Below are 20,823 nucleotides of genomic sequence, written 5' to 3'. Positions count from 1 at the left end.
CAAGTGTATGTGACAAGCAACAGAGGGAGGGCTGGAAAAGGATAATGGTAATATTACATGGTTACATAACCTATGTATAACTAGACGGCTTAACTGCAAATTTGTTATTTGACTACTCAGCTATGTCTTACATTTTCAATTACTGTTTGGAATTCTTAAAAAGTCAAGAAACAAAATTTAAAAAGGCAACACATTAAAACGTAAAGAGGGACACACATTCAGCCCTCTTGCAAAAGCTTTGTTTCCTAATGGTGCTCCCTCACTTTAAATGCAAATTATGCACTCAGCAAAAATGGAGGTTTTGTGCATTTGCAAGAAGCCTCTGCTTTTCCTTGTTTTTTTAATCAAATACACTTATTTTTAGTTAAGTACTTTAATACACAGTGCACTAAGTACATACAGCATAAGAGTCTTCCAGAGAGAAATTGCATGGAGATCATCTCAAGCATGATAATTTATTAAGACCTAAAACTTTTGAATAAAAAAAGAAAAACTTCACAGAAGAGTAATATTTCAACTGCACATCTTTCTCTGGATGTTTATTTTAGTTTTAGCATACACATTTTGTTTGCCACAATCTTCTTATTCATAAGGAGGTTAATGACACTGTATTATACACATATAATAGAGGTACATAAAGACTTTCAAACACTGAATTATTGGTCTTTCGTAACTGCTGAGCTGTATGTAAAGAATAACTAAATTTTATTTTCTAATCATATCTGGATGACATTAAGGCATTGTGTACTAATAATTCTATCACTGCCCTGACTTCCATTCATTTGCCACTCTTTTTTCTATGAAACACAGTAGGATATTAGCAAATAAATTCCACTGCATGGCTGCAAGATATTCTTACAATACATGAATGAGAATAGCCCCCCATTGAGTCAATCTGCAAAAATAAGCTATTAATGTTTCAATTAGAACTTTGTTTAAAAAACTAACCTAAAGGGATTCAAGGTTTTAAAATTAAAAGAAGAGTTGGGAAAGTATATTAAAATTATGTTCTTAACAAAAATGGAATTTCTTAAATTAGCTTTATTGTCTCTCTAAACTAGACGAATTAGAAGAATTATTCTGGGGAAACAGCAGAAAATAATTAAAAGCTAGAAATAAGTGTTTACAAAAAAATCACTTCCTCATTTTTATTTTTTTTTATTGCAGATTGATAACAGATATAAATACTAAAGAGCAGCATCTAATAACAGTCACATTTACTTTTCTTGTGAAACTATTATCCAAAATGGTTGTGTTTTATGATAGAAAACAAAGTTTACAATAATTTTCAGAACCATCTGTTCTTTAAAACTGGGCAAAAAGGTGGGAAAGATGATTTAAAGTACTACAAATTAGCTGAATAAGTATCCATTCTTACTTTAATTCCAAAACTGAACATGTCCAAAAGAAAGAAATAACCATGACTTTTTCAGCCTTGGAGATGCGTACCAGCTGGCGATGCGCCTCAAGCAATATTAATTTGATTAAACAGTTTATCCTTAATAACCTGAGACATCAATCCATGTATAGCTTCTATGGTGGTCTTGCAACTGAAAAACAAGCATAAATTCAACATTGGCTAAACACCGAACTGTCACTGTATAAGAAGTTATTCAGCTGTCTCAGGAGTTCGGGGTGCCCATAACCCCATGAATCTTCACAACTGTCCAGATGTGAAAAGTCACACAGCAATTTAGTTGCTGTTGCCAAAAGCTATTTGTTATCTAAAAAGGTAAACTGACAAGCTCTTTACATGTCAAGAACCGATTTTAGACAGTACTTTTTGTCCAACGGTTTAGGACATTAACCTAAAATACAGGAAACCGAATTCAATCCATTATTTTAGGTTTTAATTTAACTATAGTAAAGGAAATTTAAAACCTTGAACTCATGTAATAGAAAATCAATTCCAATACTTTTTTTTAAGCTAGTGTATATGTGAAATTCAGTATGTTCGGCTAATGGTTTTAGCATAACAAAACAAAACCACCACCCTCATTTACCTCTAAAAGAGTTATAGTCTATATTTGATCAGTTCAAATCCCTGTAAAATTAGAAAGGAGAAACTACAGTACTTCACTGAAGCCATGTCACTGAAGTGACACAGTGGATTGAAAAAGTTAAGTGTTCTTTTTTTGTGACCCACAAGAACTTATTCACTCTAGAGTCTAATAGCTTTTTAAGCTTGTTAATCAAAATGCTATGAAAATATGAAAGGACAATAACTATGCCAGAACCTATAATGACCACACCGTACAATAAGTGGTGGGGCAGTCATCATGCTTGCTGGAGGAAGAAATTTGAGAGGCATGGTATGATTTTTACAGCAACTTTAGAGCAGGTTAGCATGGGGATGCTGACCTATTCTTTCCCCCTAGGTGACCGGAAGACGGGGATACTATATAGGTCCATGGACCAGATTAGCCAATGCAGTGTTTTTTTTCCCTGCCTTCCCCACAGCAGGTTGGCACGGAGGGGGAGGAAGAAGGGGGGGGGGGGGCGCGCCTTATTTGGGTAAAACATGGAACAGAAGTTAGGCTACGATGTCAGAACTCATTATGTAAATATGGGCTGGATATCCAGTGCAGGTATTCCGTAGGGAATGGATACAGTGGTCAGATAAAATGGATTTGTGAAAGATTTAAAAGAGGTATTAGTTAAAAGCGCAGAAATGGGGGGCTCCTATGACTGGCACAGCTGGGAACCAACCCCCCTGCCTTTATAGCCCCCACAACCCTCATTCAAGAGTGTGTGTGTGTGTGTGTGTGTGTGTGTGTGTGTGTGTTCCCAGCTGCAGGTTGGCTGGAGACCAGGATGGAAAGGGGGGAGGGCTGACGGAAGCCCCCGGATATATATGAAAATGATCATGGAATTCCCTGAACTATACACTTTTATCTGCCGGGTACTCCCAGACTGTTAAGAATAAAGTTGTGTTCTAATTAAAGCACATCCAGTGCCTCCTGTCCTTCCAGCATAGCTGGACAATGATGAGTTCTAGGAACACTTATTTGGAGTAAATTATTTGAAATGCTTCTTTCTTACTACACAACACAGGATGACTTTTCAAAGTTTGTAAAGCATCACTGTGCAACAGTTATATAGTGCCACAGATATACTTTATATGTAACCATATTGGAGATTAAATCAAGTGGTAAAAAAAATTAATTTGGTGACTGATGAAAGCTAATTAAAAAGAAACAGGTGATCACCCAAGAGCTTCACAGCCCGAAAAGGAGTTTGGGTAATTATTTAACCAATCATAGGAGCCCTTCCCCATTCCGTTCCTTTAGTAAGCACCTCCTTTTTAAGTCCTTTACCAGGCCATCTATCTGGCTCCTGGATGTCTTCCCCATGGAACACCTGCACTGGACATCTGCCCCACACTTACAAAATGAGTCGTGATATAGAGCCTAACCCCCTTTCCTCTTCACCATAATAAGCCAATATGGTTGTGAAGGAAAAATTCCTTCCCAGCCTGCCTAAAAAAGAGTGACTAGCACAAAACCCACAGCAGGTCCTAACCAATATGATATTTGTCACCTTAAGGGGAGGGAGAGTGGGTGCTGCCTTGCTTGCTGCGTGGAGGAAGGTCTTCTAACGCCCTAACCTGCCTTTTTTAAAACCTTCTGCACTTATGTTCCCAGATGAATCAGTGTCGCCCACACTGACCCCCACCCGCCCTTTTTGCAACAGCTTCTGACCTCCTTCCTCCTCCTATCCATAAAGCACTGCTACCCCTCTTTCAGCAAGCCATGACAATGTCAACCCTCACCCGGCCACCCCCATTTCAGGTGCAGTGTAGTCATTTGTGGAAGGAAGTGTTTTATGCAAAAGATGGGAAAAGGCAAGTCCTCAGTTTTTTAAAAGACTAACCACATGGTTTAGACAGAACTGTAAAATGCTGTATAGAGAGATGGCAAAAGTCCTTAATTTAATGTATATATTGATTACTTATATTTCTCTCCTCTTTCCCGTTATTGGAACCCACTTGCAAAATAAGAAATGCAATGCTCAACCTATGCTAGCCTTTTGCATTTGACAAATTTCCTATATTTTGAATGGACTTTAACATAGATATTTTTGATTAAAAACAGATCAACTAGAAATACAGAATTGGTTAACAACTTTAGTGGAGCCAACACAAAAGTTTGAAATGTCATTTTTATGATGCCCACCAAAGAAATGCCATGCTGAAGCACGTCAAAAGTCCCTAGCATCTTGACTGGATGCTTCAGAAAAACACACAAGATTTACAATACATAATAAACCCAAAAGGATTTCTTCAAGGCTTCAGTTAATAAATAGTTTATTCACTGTAGTAAATACAAAAATTGTAATTGCCCTTGTGATGGAAATAAGAGGTATTTCTATGTTTTAATTTCTAAATTACAGCAGTGTATTTTTTTACTCTGACTCCTCCAAAATGCTTAGGAACTGGAGAATAATTCCCTACAGATCATAGTTTAAAGTATGTGAACTTAGGGTTTAAAACAGAGTAGTATTCCTTACAAAAGAGAATCCAGACATGTATTATCTCACCTGTCCCTTGTTGCTTTAGCAAGTTTGTCTTCTGATTTTCTGTCATGTGTCTCTAAACCCAACATGAAACTCCCTCGGCCCAGCTGGGCTTCTGACTGTTCTAACTTTTCAGACAAATCAAAGACTTGGCCAGTTGTATAGTCAGCATTCTGTTGGAATAAAATACTATTAAATGTATTATAGATAGAACTGTAAGTCATGTTGGTATTTATGCACAAAATACACAAGTAAGCAACCTCACAAAATACCTTTAAGTATAAGTAGTGCTGGGCTTAGCTTGGCAGACCAGTTGGAGCTCAACAGATTATACACTGATCTAAATCTTGGAGTACCACAGATGGTGGGATATGGAGTATCTCCGAATTCACAGCAAGCTGAACAATTGAATTTAGAGTCAATGGTGGCAGCAGAAGATGGAGCCCAACACAGACACAGCAAAGTCTTGACTTCATCACTAACGTGTGAGGAAGCATTGAAGTCTCCTGCTCAACATGTAGCATCCTCCAAAATGATGGAAATTCTCCTACTTGTCCCTCCTAAATCTGCTCCTTGCCTGGTATTTCTTCCTACAGCTCACAGGAATATATAACTACATGTCTACAGACTAGGTTCCTACGGACTGCAGGAAGTATTCAGTTTTCACAGCTTAAAGTATTCAATCAAAGCCGTATTAGCATTGCCCTCTGTTCAATTTATGCAACCTCACTGAGAATAATGGAGATTATTCTGCTCTAATTTACAAACTATGCAATACAACAGACTTGCACAGGTATTACTGTGGGCAGAATCTTTTACTAGGCATGAAGTGCAAGCTGGAAAAAGCGAAGTTTGACTTTCAAATCCCTATTCAAGTTTGCAGGACTGGAAGTTAGGAAAGAAAAATATTTTTATTTGCAAATGCAGCAAATTTGATTTGGAATAATCAAGAGAATAGGGAGCCTCACAATATCATTTTACAGAGTTGCTTTACAGAGTAAAAACACGTATTAAAGACTGTGTGCATTCTACCCCTGTGACTAAAATAATCACTGTGTGTTGGATTTTTATTGGAGAAAGTAAATGAGATTTTAATCCAAAGTATGTTTATAACAGAAATACAATGAATGCAATGGATGCTAGTTATCTAGTGGTCAAGTCACAATTCCTACTTGAGGCACATGGTTACAACAACAGAAAAAAGTCCCTTTTTAAAGATATTAAATATGGCTTAAAAGGAGTTATAATAAAATTAGTAACACCACCAATAATATCTAGCCTATATATCTGGTAACCTTTAATGGATACTAATTACTACTGTAAGGGGATACTAAATGTACCCTCATAACATTTAGTAAGGGGATACTAAATGTTATGAGGGTTTAAAAAATAGATTTAACTGAAACAATGAGAACAAACTAGTTAGCTTCACTTCCTGGTTATCAAACAGTAAAAACAGAAAAGTTTTATTTATATTCATGAAAACTTTCCTCTTTATTATTTGGTTTTGTAAAACCTGATGCACAGAATCTAAATCTGGAGTCAAAATTACTCAGCATTAAGCAATTTGCAGCAGAGATCCCTGCCTCTAGCACCAAGGAGTCAGAGGTACCTGCATTCTTAAAGGATATGCTATTCTACTTACAGTAAGCAAACTAGAAGAACTGAGTGTGTTCACCCAATATTTGTTCCACAATAGTTCAAGCAATTTACGATCCAAAGATGATTTGAAGTAGGAGACCTCTAAAGCATAATACCTATTTAAAAAAAACAAAGCAAATTTTTCAAAGTTAGCTACCAGTCAAAGATGTAGGGTATTTTACAATCAAATCCTCATGGTCATAGGCATCTGAAAAGGAATAAATAGAAAGTAAATGCATTTCTCAAAAATGCAAAGACTAATAGAACACCGATGTGACAAATGACAACGTTTTAGGGTCCAACAGTAACACACATTAAGATCTACACCATCTTCCAAGAATGTTTCTCTGAGGAGGGATTTCCCTCTTGTGTCTAATGTATGCAGTTTTAATAGTTCTAACTAACCAAATGCTGTTTTCTTCATTCACTTAGGGTCGGTTGTAACACAAGATCTTTGGGGTCAGCTCCTGTCCTTTCAATAGTGTTTGTATAGTGCATATTACAAAGAGGCCCTGATCCTGCTTGGGACCTTTGGGTGCTATCATTAGTATAATTTATATATAAAAGTAAATTGAAATACTGCTGATCTAGTGGAATGTGATAAGTGGCAATGTTGGATAGTGGTAAGCTTAACAAAGAGCCTATTTATCCCTTGTTATGCATCTTACATGTTAAGAAGACAGATTTTCCTGATATTACAGAATTCACAACTAAGGAATAAGGAAGATAAGCTATCCTGTTTTGTTTTAAATACATGATTCCTATTGCATCTTACAAGATAGCAGTGCATGTTGCAACCCTCTCTGCTGCTCAGATATTCATTATACTGAAAGTAAAAAATATAAGGTTCGGTATTTTTAAAAAATACTTATTTCTTCCATTAAGCTGTTTTATAAATACAGATGTATATAGAAAGCCTTGCCAATTGAAGAACATATCCCCTTTCCTATTAGTGGGAATTCAACCTAAATGTGTAAATCAAAGGAATCCTCCTGCCCTCCCTAGCTCATGCCTTCTATAGATTATCTCTTTTGATGTACCCATTCTGAAGTGCTTGCAAAATGGATTGAGGCCTTCAGGAAGAGGACAAGAAATCAGATTTGTCAAGGAACAAAAAGGCTGCAATAGGACCGGGGAGAAAAGAGATCTGTTCATTGGTTTTTAAGTTTTATTACAATTTTTCAAACATCTGTTACAAGCAATTCTCAGAAGGCTGTTGGAGGGTGGAGGATGTGATGCTCCGGAAAAAAGAAATTTCATGTAGGATTTAATAAAAGGAGAACCTGACACACCCGTAAGGTAATCTTCACTTTAAACTATGCAAGAACATTTCTATCGATGTACTAAAGGCATCATACTGGGAGTTGGAACATGAGGTACAATTTTTTGGGTATCAGAGAGGTGAAGTTAAGTTAAATGATTGCTGGGCTTCCTGTTCTTGTGTGACTACTACAGCATTTACACGATTTTATTTTGATGCAGCTATAACTACCACTTATACGTTATCCAATTCAAATTACTAAAACATCATTCTTTTAAAAAAAAATATTGCCTGTCTTTCCTCTGTCACTGCACATAAGTTATTTTTTAATAATTTAAATTAAATTATTTAAATGGCACAGATCCACTAATCCATTAGCAATGATATATTAACCCTGCTCTTGGGAGACCTGTTTGGTAAAACTCAACCATATTAGGAAAAATGCATTTATAAAATGAAATCTTCTAATGCTGACCAATTCAACAATATAATGAGCTAGAAAGCCAAAATAATAAGAAGTGAGACGGGGGAAAGTCAGCAACAAGAGATATGAGATATATTAAATGGTCCATTTTGGGGGGACATTTTTGACATTAAAATTTGCTTTTACAATTAACCCCCTCGTATTGGCTTTGTACTTTTCCATGTTTTACTTTGCATTTCCATAGCATCTTCCATCTGAGATGATCAGAGTCTTTTACAAAAATGGATTAATTAAACTTCATACTGTTGTGATGCAGAGAAAGATCCTTACTTTAGAGAAAAATGAGGCACAAAGGTGAATTGCCCAAGGAAATCTGTGGCAGAATCAAAATTAGATCCCTGATCTCCCAATTCGCAGGCCTGTGCTATAATCATTTGACAAATAAATTGGTGAATAAACTAGTAAAAATAAAAAAAAAATGGTGCCCAATTTAAAAAATCACGGAAGTGTGTGTGTGTGTGTTAGGTTATATATCTTCAAATATACAATTGAAGAAAATTTTAAAATGTAAAGTAACATGCCAAATATAATTCCTTTTAAAAAATTAAATGGCAAAAGGAGAGACATTTGCAAAAGTTTCACATTTGTAAATTTACAAGCTAAATGCTTTTTCAACATTAATTGAGGTGCTTATTAGGAATTGACACTTTAATTAAGAGAGATGGCATTTGGTATAATACACAAAACCTATTTAGCATGCGCTTCCTCAAAGACAACCTCTCATCTAAGTATTGTAATAGAATAGCAGTCAAAGATGAGGTAAAAGTGCACCCAATGGGACTGATGTATAGATTCATGGCTGAGAAGTGTTGGAATGCAGTCACTCCCTGGGGGGCGGGGGGAGGATTGGACATGTGTATAAGATTATAAAGCAGTAGCTCTGCTTTTCTACCCAGTGCCCACTGGCATTGCCAGCATACCAGGACCCAAACACAGAAGCTCATCATTGAGGTAGAAAAGAGAAGCCTAAAGAAACTGTCACTAAAACCAGTATTACAAGCCCTGGTACAAATAGTAGTGGGTGGAAACGACTATTCTAATCTTCTGTGGTACAAATAATTCATTCACATTGCAGGAGAAGGAACATCAGAGACACCACAGTGTTAGCAACTCCTCACCCAACAGACTAAAGCATAGTGTCTGCAATTTCAACCCCTCCTCTTTTTTCATGGCTATCCTCCACTGGGGAAGACTGGAAGTTCTCTTCCGTAAATCTTTCCATGTAGCTTCAAGAAAGATAATGACTTAGAACAGATACTAACTAGCTATCTGAGAGGGAGACTATTATGGTAATTATGACATTTTTCAGAAAATTGAAAAATTCCATTTATCTGAGAACAGATTAAAAAAGGTAATGGTAAATTTAAAGAAAAAATCTAATGCAACGGAAATGCACAAACAATCACACTTCATCTACAAGGTTTGTTTTATAATGACTAGCATGTAACTCATTAATTCTAGCGAGAGTTGAATGCATAAGTACCAAATGTACCTAAGGGATAATTTGCTCTCCCAAGTGAATGGGTATAAAGTAGTATTTTACATCAGACATCATAAACTGACAATAATATGAATTTATAATAATTTTGAACACTGATTCTGAGTTCAAGAGTTCTCAAACTGGGGTTGCAAACTTCAATTGGGTCATGAGGACAGGTATGGAGCAAAAATTGCTAAAACCAAATGACCTCTAGGACTAAAAGAAAGCAAATTAACAGGAGAGGAGAAGCAGCTCTTTTTCCTGCCTCTTTTGATGCTATCAGCCCATTCTCCTTGCAGCAGCTCCTCTTTCCACCCCTTCTACACTCTGCTCCAGAGAAGCAATGCTTGAGGATGGCAAGATGCTAGCTGTATTGACCCAATTGCTCAGAGCATTCATCTGGCTCACTGAAGCAGTGTTCCCCAAACCATCTCCCTGCTGAATGACAGCTGGCAACACTTCCCCATAAAGCTAGCAGCCGAAGAAAACAAAAGGTTTGTAGTATGTGGGTCACTGCAAGAAACCATGGCACTTCAGGTCATGGTAGAAGGTGGAGAAAGATTGAGACCTTCTACTTATGATTCAGATAATAATTCATGTGTTACTTACTGTTTACAGTGTACACCAAAGTCTTCTATTTTATTAAGTGGAATAGTCTGGTATTCTGAAGGACCTTCATCTGGAGGCTTAAAGCCCTGAAAAGTTAAACAAACAGTAACCACCACAGTAAGTGAAAAAGTGATACATACATTTCTTCATGCAAAAGAAAGAAGTCATTTTAAGACTGCTTGCAAATGCTGTTCAAGTTCCCAATTAAGACAACAACTTCCATAGGGAAAACAGATGGCCCAGCAGACTTATGGATTTTGGAATCTTCTCTCTTGATCCCTGGTTCATCTGGCCTGGGTTAATGGTCATTACTATTTGATGGATGTGCAGAAATGTGTAGGAAGTGAGTTGCTGGTCTCAGACCAGTTCTAATTGGGCAGATATCCACACCATAAATGGCCATATAGTTTTCTCTTAGGGCAATGATGGAAGGGGCATGGAGGCCAGACTACTCTCTTCATCCCTAGAAGTGATTGCGCCAGAACAGGATTGACAAACATTAGCACGGTAGTGAGATGAACCCTGCATTACTATTGCCCACCTTGTCCCTATCCCAAAACTTCAGTCTCCAATTAAGTCAATAGCAGCCTTCACAACCACTGAATTGGCAAATACCACCCACCTGAATCATTTCCATTACTCCTCTTAAAACATTCTGCTAAAATGAATGTCTAACTGTGATTTGGTTTTTAAGTTCAAGTTACATTTCTTCTTCCTGTTTAGTGCACTGAAAGTATTTATATGAGATTTTTTTGGTTCATACGTGAGTATTTGTTGTTGTCAGAACTTATTTCCTTTTGTTTAGAAAAATAGTCTATGCAGATCTGCTGTTCATTCATAACAAAAAGGTACTGCATGAATGCAATGGGGAATTTTTCACGCATATTTTTACAATTACAACGTGATGCCGGATTGGAGTCTTCTATAAGACAATAATGTTTCTACTTTCTTACATTAGGATCCACTAGCCCAGATTCTCATGTCCAAACAGAGTCCTTTTGACTTCACCTGTACTCTGCATGAGTGTAAAGGTCCATGCTAACAAATCACATTGCAGAAGTAGGCCCCAATCCTGCAAAGACATGCTTAATTTCATGCACCGTGAGCGATCCTACTGAAGTCAACAGAACTACTCATAGTACATAAGAATGTGTGTAAGTCTTTGCAGGATTAGGGGCTTAACTGGAATTCAAGAAGGTGTAATTATACTTGATTATGTATCAACTAAGTTATACTTTTATTTCTCTATCATCGATATAAAAATAAAACTCGACTTGGGAAAATTTTATTTCAGCTTTAAATAATTTCAAGTTAAAATAAATATCTTAAGCTTGAGATGTTATTATTTTCAGCTTAAAATTTCCATTTCAAAATGTGGTATTTTATTTTTTGTTTTATCCTATGACTCTGACAACATTTCTTTGAAAAGACTGTCAAAAATAAAAGTAAAAAGAACGAGGAGTACTTGTGGCACCTTAGAGACTAATACATTTATTTGGGCATAAGCTTTTGTGGGCTAAAACCCACTTCACTGGATGCATGTATGAGATTTTGACTCTTGCTTTTCTTCTCAAAGCAATCGCAATACAGATTCCCAGGTTTAAAAAAATGTGCAGCCAAAAGATGATTTTTGCACTAAGTCATAGATTTACTATTCCTTCTTCCCTATAACAGTCCAAATTCTTATAGATCTATGCCACAGAAACTTTAGAAGTAGCACAACTATATTTAACTGCTGCAATTATGTTGCAGCTCCAATATCTAAAAATACATTTAATACAACAGGGAATAAAACTCTGTGGGAAGAAGACTATAATTCAACCTCTCTAAACACAAACAACACATAAAGAAGACTATTTAAGTAAGGAATCCTGAAACTGAAATCAGATTATTTACCAATGTTATTTTTCTTCTAAGAGGCATGCATAATATGATGATATTTTAATACTTATTGTAATTTTTTTCTAACCTACATCTTTTGCTGAAAAAGGAAGATACAGAATATAAAAAAGGAAAAACAGGTCAGATTATGTGCTTTTCAGTCTTAACAGTGACCCTTAAAAATGGGATACATGCATTTAGTTATATACAGTTTAATAACCTTGATAATAACCATATACCTTTTTTAACCTTAACTTTTACCTTGGGATATGTTCTAAAAGCTCCAAGATTTACTTTTCCTGCAGATATTGTTCTTGTTGGATCAATCTGTAAAAATATAGGTGATTTTTTATATATGCAGATGGCATACTTATTGATCTATTTTAACTTTATAGTTATTACACTGAATCACTGTAACTTGAAAAAGTTGCATTATGTTCTGTAATAAAGCATAGTACTTTTGTAATTAACATCAGTTTATACGGAGCACTCATGAAAAGGAAGTGGAACATCAACAGCTGCCTATTAATCCCACTTCTCTACATTAACAGAATGGTAAATATCAGTCTCAGCAAACCCTGTAATATAGTGTGTGATAAAAATGTTACCATCTGTCAGTCAATACATCGGTGATACGTATTGCTTTTAATTTTAAGCCCCCCCAATAAATTAAGGATGGAAAAGACCTATTGGATAATCTAATCTATTTTGGGAATAGGTCAGGAGGATAATGCAGGATTATTCTCTACAATCCATTTACTAGTGCATTGGCCAGTTTCATTTTACTAGTAAAACTGAAGGGGCTTCCAACATTTCCTTGGGAGACTATGCCACAACATAATAGATCTTAGTGTCCAGAAGTTTTTTCTAATATTTGGTCTATACTTTTCTAATTTAATCCCACAATCCTAGTTAGACTGCCAACTATTCCTTAAATAATTCCATTCTTTTGTTGGTGTTTACACTCTTTAGTAGAACAAGTGATTATATAAGTTGTTGTTTAAACCAAAGGATAAATTTTTATTTCAATTGTTGTGACCTGCAGTCCTGAGGCGTTGGAGGGCCCAGTGAATTTCCTCAGAATATATAAAAAAAGAATTGTGTACAACTCTCTGATGCCATGTCAGTGATTTCACTGATAATGCATGTTATATAAGGAATACCACAGTTTTGCCCGGTGTCCCTTACTATAGAAGGTTGAGAGAATCACAGAACTAGAGTTTTTAGGTCTAAGGCAGAAGGCTCAGTGTGGGCTATTCAATTCTTTGCTGAAGTAACAAGCATGATTTCTAATCTAAGATTAGAGAAAAGATTTTAACAGACTACACCTGGAATGATGCAGTGAATGAAAGCTCTCCAGTCCCAGTGAACAAATTTGTTTGTATACCATGGTCTTGACTTTCTGTTTAGCTCAGAAAGCTTGTCAAGGGAGATATACTGATCTGAAGCCTGGATTCTACCCCCCCATAAAAAAAAAATACTATCAGAGGGTTATTTAACAGAATATATAGAGATATATAGATAAAAACTGCAAGTAAATATTTTCACCTCAACACAAAGAAATTAAGTTATTGGACAATTCTGTCAGTGTATGGAATGCTTAACTAATAAACTTCTAATACTTACAACCACTGCCACAAATGGTTCTTGAAATTGCTGATTAAGCATCTGAGTACTGACATCAATCCCTGAAAGCCAGCAACCATAGCCAGGGTGGCTGTGGTACCAGCCAATTGCATTTTCTAGACGACCAACCTAATGAAGTAAAGGGGAAAGAAATACATATAGTTAAAAGTCTCTGCATATAATGAAAGTGACAGATGCCCTCTTTTGGGCTTTTAGCATACTGCAGATACATTATGGGGAAGAAAAAATGCAAGTATCTACATGCACTACTAGGTCAAGTTTCAAACCCATATGTTTATTAAATAACTTAAGCCTTCTCTGGTTAAAATGTTTTTAGAAGTCATATGGCACAAAGTTATAACTACACTGATACTAATGACTCAATTCCTGGCATCCAACAACTGGTTTTTCCAACATGCAATATCAGAGGTGCATGCTTTTGGATTTATACAGGACAACCAGCTCTGCCAAATATAGACCTTGTAATAAGAAACTCAAATCACTAAAATAATAATACAAGACAGAACACACAGTGTCTGATTTGCATCCATTGTAATCAATGGATGTTTAGCCACCAACTTTAAACAGAAGCAGGATCTCGCTTAAAATAAAAGCATCTTTTTACTTGCTTTACAGTTTACATGCTTAATAGATAAAGATAGAAGAACAGATCATTTACATATCACTACATTCTTCCAAGGAAGAGTAATACTTTTTGGTCTTATTAACCCTACAGGTGAGATCTGATTAAATGAACACAGAAGTCAATGTCTCCATCTGATATAAGGGGACACTGTCAACTTGCTATCAGTTAATTTAAAAAAAATTAAACTAATTTCAGATATTACAGGTTGAACCTCTCTAGTCCAGCACCCTCGGGACCTTCCCGGTTCCAAACCAGAGAATTTGCCGAACCATGGGAGGTAAATGCAGAGTGCCAGCGGGTCTCCATAAGCACGGGAAGAAAGGGTGTGGGGGTGCTGCAGCACCCCCAGGCTTTGCAGCCACCGTGGCCCCTCGCCTAGGGTCCTGACCCCTCACCCGGGGTCCCAGCCCCAGGTCTTCCCCTTCCCTCCTGGAGATTGAACGCTTCGGATCAGCTTTTCACAGCACTCTAGAAGCTCTGGGAGGGAGGAGGAGGAGTTGGTAAGCGCGGGGCCACTGGCGTGCGAGAGACACGGGGGGAGGGGGGAGCTTGGCGCCAGTGGATGCTCCGCACCAATTTTTCCCTGTGGGTGCTCCAGCCCTGGAGCACCCACGGAGTCGGCACCTATGCCAGACCACAGATGTTGCTGGACAAAGGAGTGCCAGATTAGAGACGTTCAACCTGTACTGTAAACATCCTTCAACCAGGGCCTATGAAAGAGCATGCACATGAGCTCCTCATTGAGCAGCGAATGAAAATGAAGTCATCATAGTAGTGCATGAGACTAATAGCAAAAGTGACCAACAAAATTAAGAAGCTGATTATCTATCAAAGTGTTCAACAGCACAAAGTAAACAGACTGCAGAAAAAATGTCTTTCCCACTCTGTTAGAAGTAACCTGTAAGATTATTATAAACGAATTGGCACTAATTTTTCAGATGAAAATGTAATGTTCACATTAGCTAGATCACTGTAACAAACAAATAAACAGAATACTAATATTTTTCAGATACACATGCATATATTATTGACAAAACAAGCTAGATTAAAAGAAATCTCAAAATCACCTGCTTAAAATGGGATAGTGAAGTACCTAAAACAGTCTGAATAAGCATAAAGTTATATTTAAGACGCTAAGAAAATAGCATTCCGCAATTTTGTTGAGAAACCACAACTTTTAAAACACACCGCAACCTGTTATAGTTGCTGCAAATTTGAGTGACGCTGCAACCCACACACTCAAATTTAACCCAGATGCCCCTCTGTCATGATGCGATAACAGTGCTGGGTTTACAATGGCGCCATGGAGCCTGGCCCATGCTCAGAAGGGGCCCCGGCCTGCTCTGCTTGCAGTGTGCCCTGAGACCCGCCAACCCGCTGGCTTCCCCCACCCTGCCCACCACTTGCTTGTCTCGGCCTGCCCGCCGAGGACTCCTCTTCACCTCCTAGCCCCACCCGCTGGCTTCTCTCTGCCCCCTAGCCAGACCCCAGGGCACTTCCGGCTCCGGGCAGTCTCTGCTTCCCACCACCTGTTGGACCCCACCTGTCTTCCTGGAGCTGAGCCGCCTGGTACTGGTGCAGAACCCTGGCCAATATTGGCCAGTTGGGAGGGAACAGTGTGGGGGGCTTGACTAGGCCCCTCCAGGCAAGTGGGTCCTGAGGGAGGCTGGCTGGGGTAGGCCCTGGCCTGGCTTATCGCACCACTCCTGAGGGGCCAGAGCGATTCCCCGCCCCAGGACCTGCACTGGCAGCACAGCCCGGCAGACAGCAGGGCTGGTAAATGCAGCCAGGAGGCAGGGCGTGTGGGGGGAGGGAGGGGGTGTCTGGAGAGCCTGGGGGTGCGGGGGGGCTGGGCTATGCAGGGGCAGGGAAGATCTGTGTGTGCGGGGGCACTAGGGAGTGGGGGTTCTGTGTGGGGTGCTAGGCAGTTGTGGGGCTGTGGTCAGGGGTTGCTGGGCAGGGATGGTGTTGTGCAGGGCGCTGTGCATTTGTGGCAGGGCTGGGGGAGGCTCTGGCCATAGGGAATTGGAGGGCTGTTCCAGTGTTGGGTGGGGTGGGCTCTGTGGCGTTGCATTGGCCCTCTCCCGGGGTGAAGGTGCATGTTGGCATCACAGGGCTGGGCGGGCCACTGTGCATCTGGCATAAATAGTGCCATTGCACTGGGCTGGGTGGAGCAGGGCCACCCACGCCAGGCCATGCCCCTGGCCAGCTGCTCGCTCCAGGGACCGAACCCCCCCCGATGCTCCATTGCCTCCATGGGGGCCCACAAATATGTTTGGCACCAGGCCCACAAAAGGTTAATCTGGCCTTCCCGACAGGAGGTGGATGAAAAAGGCAGGGCCAGGCACGCACATGGATTGGGGCAGAGATCCCTGAGGAGCTCACCCCACTCATCGCCCAGGTGCAATTCCACCTCCACCAGGTGGCATGGGCTAGGCCTAATGAACACCAGCAGCAGCTCCCGTGTGACCTGGAAGAATTCACCTCCCATGGCTGCCCAGTGAGTGGGGCTTGTACTTCCCACAGGGCCTGTGCCCTGGGAGAGGGGAGCCTGGGTGGTGCCAGCCCCCACATGGCCTCCAGGGGTCTCTGAGCTGGGACTGGTTCTAGTGTCCAAGGGAAAGCCCACTACCCAGAGACAGGAGAAATGGAGGAGGGGGGTATCCAGCCCCTGTTGGAGGACAACAGACCCTACTGCCAACTCAATAACCATTTCTATTTTTGGGTTTTTTGTTTTAATGGTATTTGAACTGGCCATACCAAAACAGCAAATTAAAAAAATTACAACTTTTTTTACAGCCATGGTTATATTTTTAATAAACAAAAATGACCTCTAGTGTGCATGCTCTTTTCTCATATATTATAATCTAACCCAGGGGTAGGCAACGTGCAGCACGCAAGCTGATTTTCAGTGGCACTCACACTGCCCGGGTCCTGGCCTCTGGTCCAGGGGGGGCTCTGCATTTTAATTTAATTTTAAACGAAGCTTCTTAAATATTTTAAAAACCTTATTTACTTTACATATAACAATAGTTTAGTTATATATTATAGACATATAGAAAGAGACCTTCTAAAAACACTAAAATGTATTACTGGCACACGAAACCTTAAATTAAGAGCGAATAAGTGAAGACTCAGCACACCACTTCTGACAGGTTGCTGATCCCTGATCTAACCCAATTTGCAATTTATATTGAAATCTATAAGTAAACAAAGTGTAAATATAGCAAGAATTCCATAAGAATTCCCTAATCCCGCAATATGAGCTGCATCACTAACTTTAGCAGAATTCTGCACAAATGAAACTGTCTGCCCAATCACATCAGATATAGTTAACGCAGTAAAACTTTTTAAGTATAGACAGGGCCTTACTAGAACTAATTAAACCAGGAGAACTGGATGGGATCTAATACTCATTCTGCACCACAGGACTATCAAGCTTTCAGTGGGAGATTAATATAAAATAAGTAGATGATGTGGTAGAAGAATATAAGAGCAGCTCCAACCTGGGACAAGCTCTTCAGATCTACCAGAGATTTGGGGTACGTCTATACTTACTTCCTGGTCCGGATGTAAGCGATTGATCTTCTGGGATCGATTTATTGCGTCTTGTCTAGACGCGATAAATCGATCCCGGAAGTGCTCGCCGTCGATGCCGGTACTCCAGCTCAGCGAGAGGAGTACGCGGCATCGACGGGGGAGCCTGCCTGCCGCGTCTGGACCCGCGGCAAGTTCGGACTAAGGTACTTCGAATTCAGCTACGTTATTAACGTAGCTGAATTTGCGTACCTTAGTTCGAAGTGGGGGGTTAGCGTGGACCAGGCTTAAAGCTCCAATTCTGTCTGCAGTGAACCTACTGGAAGATCAGGGCCTAAATGTGAATGTAACATGGGAACTTTGTATGGGGGAGGAAAGAACAACTGTATTTCACAGTTGTTAATCCTTCTTTCTTGACTCAAACATTCATAGCTTATAAAGTGCAATTACTAGTAAACAGCACTGACAACTATATACTCCTTTATTTTTATTTTTTCTTCCCAAATGAATTTTAGAGGTTCTTTTGATGGAAAACAAAAAGATTATCCAAAAAGAATAAGCAGATAAACACTATACCTATTATGTATATGTTATATAGCAACCGGATAAGATAGTTGTGAAATAGAAAGATTTAATGCTTGACACTAACATTAATTTTTATGCCACAAATAATTGTGTTAAATTTGTGAAGAAATAAGCTCCTTTGCTATTCCATTCTTGAGCAACCGACTGCACCCATAAAAACATTTCCCAGGTGATGAGCACAAATGTAAAGGAAATTACACTCAATTCATTGGTGACCTAACTCTGAATTTGAACTCAGATCTACAAAGGTGAAAGAACACTGCAATATTTAAATATGATAAACAAAGATATTAAACATACATGTGAAAAAAAAGAGAACTATCAACTTTTTATTGGTCCAGATCTTGTGCATGGACATCCTGGTGATGGGAACTTTATAAAAAACCTAGACAGACTATCTCAAAACCCAGTGTAAGTTACAACAGGATTTGTTGTTATTGTAGCGCCAATAAAACCACATAGTTCTTTTTATTTACCTGTTTTGCATTTTCTATATATGCAGCCATGTATTCATATGCAGCAGCCTGAGCATTGACTCGAGTTTCAGTGCCTTCTACCGGTAAAGCAAAGCTGTCCATGATAATCATGGTTTCCCCATCCACTTTCCCAAGCATCAGCCCCATCACTTCCAGATTGCCCCCAGACCGGGCATGCATGACCATCTTCAGCAGGGCCAGGGCGGAGATCTTGCAGTATCTGAAGTAGTGGTTGCTGCAAGAAAAAACGGAGAGATGCTAGCAAGAGGCCAAGTATCTGATCTAAACAGACACAGGAAACACATGCAAAATACAGGTGAGGAAGCGGGAAGTAGCTGGGGTTTATTATAACAGGGCCCCATCTCAACCCCCTCCCACCCCGGAGTCGCTTAGTTCATGACCCAAAGCATCCCGGTTGGCCTGCCCGTCCCCCCCCCGCGCAGCCCCGCTGCATCCCCACCTCCCATGGGCCCCGTTGCCTCTCCGGGCCACCGCTACTTCGCCCCCATTACCCTGAACTCCCTCCCGGGACCTCGCGTCCCAGGCCCGCCTCGCTCCTTGCCCGGGTATCCCGGTCCCCGCCCAGCCAGGCCCAGCCGCCCGCCCGGCCCCGGCCCCGGCTCTCACTCCTTGGTCCAGGGCTTGGCCGCCAGGATCTCCTGCTGCTGCTTGCGGTCGTACTTGTAAATCTCGTCGATGCTCTGCGCCTCCTGCATGTTGTTGGCCAGTTCCCAGCTCTTCTGCGCCATCCCGCTCCCGGAGGCGCCCGCCGCCGCCATCCCCCCACCGCCCCGCGCAGCACCAGCCCGACCGGGCCGCCGCGCAAACCAAGTGCCGCGCGGGAGAAGGGGGGGGGGCAGCCCTGGAATGTCCTAGAGCAGCTGGGGGGAGGGTCGGGAATGGTACATTCCGCAGGGCCTGAGACAGCCTGGTTAGCGCGCCCTCTAGCGACCAGCCTTGGAAGTGCCGTCCGAGCTCTGCGCAAAGAAACACTCACGGCTGCCAGCAGGGTGATGCGTAACCAACGCAACACAGATGCTCAGGTGGCTACGCAGGTGCGCTCACGTATTCACACATACAGGACTGGTGTTCGCGCACGCATGTGCAACACAGGGATGTTGAAATCTGGAAATTAAGAGTTAGGACCTGGGGTCGAGAGTTGCTAAATCTCACGATTTTTATCGTGAGTCTCCTGGTATTTGGTGTGGTAGGGCTGGTGTACGCTATGGGGGAGGGGTTCGATCGATCTAAGTTAGGCAACTTCAGCTACATGAATAAAGTAGCTGAAGTCGCGTGGTGTCTTCACTGTGGTGTGCTGATGGGAGACGTTCTCCCGTCAATTCCCCTTGCGCTTCTCGGGGCTGGTCTACACTTGTAGGGAGGGGGATCGATCTATACTCTCCTGTCAATTCCCCTAGAGCTTCTCCTTGAGGTGGAGTACCAGGGTGGACAGTAGAGCGATCGGCGTTTGATTTATCGTGTCTATACTAGACATGATAAATCGACCTCCGTTGGATCAATCACTGCCGGTGGATCCAGCTGGTAGTGTAGACATGCCTTCCTTGAGCTGGAGTACCAGAGTCGATGCTAGAGCGATCGGTGGTCGATTTATCGCATCTATACTAGACATGATAAATTGATCCCAGCTGGATTGATCGCTGCCTGTCCATCCAGCCAGTAGTGTAGATATGCCTTTAGGCATAACCCCAGCTCCTGAAATGGGAGTACATGAGAAGCTCAGCTTTCATTTTTAAAAAGTATGTTCTAGCCCTCCTAGTTGTGAAGAAAAGGTTGAAAAGATGACCCGCGTAGATCCTAAAGGATCAAAATCCAGAAGGTAAGAGAATCCCCTGCAATTTTTTTGAAATATGATTTTTAAGCCAGTCTCATCATTTGAAGGGGGCAAGTCATGAGTTTTAAATGCTTGTGCAGTTGGCAGTATTGAGGGATGCAGCTACTTCACTTATCCCATGAATTTAAGTTGCTTGGAGAGGTGTAACTTGCATGAGGTGAAAGTAACTGAAGGAGGAATATATCCCATGAGTGAAGTGGCTCCATCCCTAAACTGTTTATTTACAGACT

The 20,823-nt window shown here is 40.5% G+C and overlaps 1 protein-coding gene across 1 annotated transcript; it reads right to left on the bottom strand.

Annotated features, from left to right (window-relative positions):
- Positions 1–506: 506 nt before the first annotated feature.
- COPS5 (COP9 signalosome subunit 5) lies at positions 507–19,569 on the bottom strand. The gene is made up of 8 exons (XM_054017899.1): positions 19,369–19,569; positions 18,742–18,976; positions 13,498–13,626; positions 12,133–12,198; positions 9,991–10,076; positions 6,161–6,272; positions 4,540–4,688; positions 507–1,550 (listed from the first exon to the last, which is right to left on the bottom strand). The coding sequence occupies exons 1-8, from the start codon at positions 19,518–19,520 to the stop codon at positions 1,466–1,468; spliced, it is 1,014 nt and encodes a 337-aa protein (XP_053873874.1). The 5' UTR covers positions 19,521–19,569; the 3' UTR covers positions 507–1,465.
- Between the last annotated feature and the right edge of the window lie 1,254 nt (positions 19,570–20,823).

The sequence above is a fragment of the Malaclemys terrapin genome, chromosome 2, assembly GCF_027887155.1.
Source record: "Malaclemys terrapin pileata isolate rMalTer1 chromosome 2, rMalTer1.hap1, whole genome shotgun sequence".
In the NCBI taxonomy this organism is placed as follows: Eukaryota; Metazoa; Chordata; order Testudines; family Emydidae; genus Malaclemys; species Malaclemys terrapin.
This window is presented reverse-complemented; position numbering and strand designations above follow the sequence as displayed.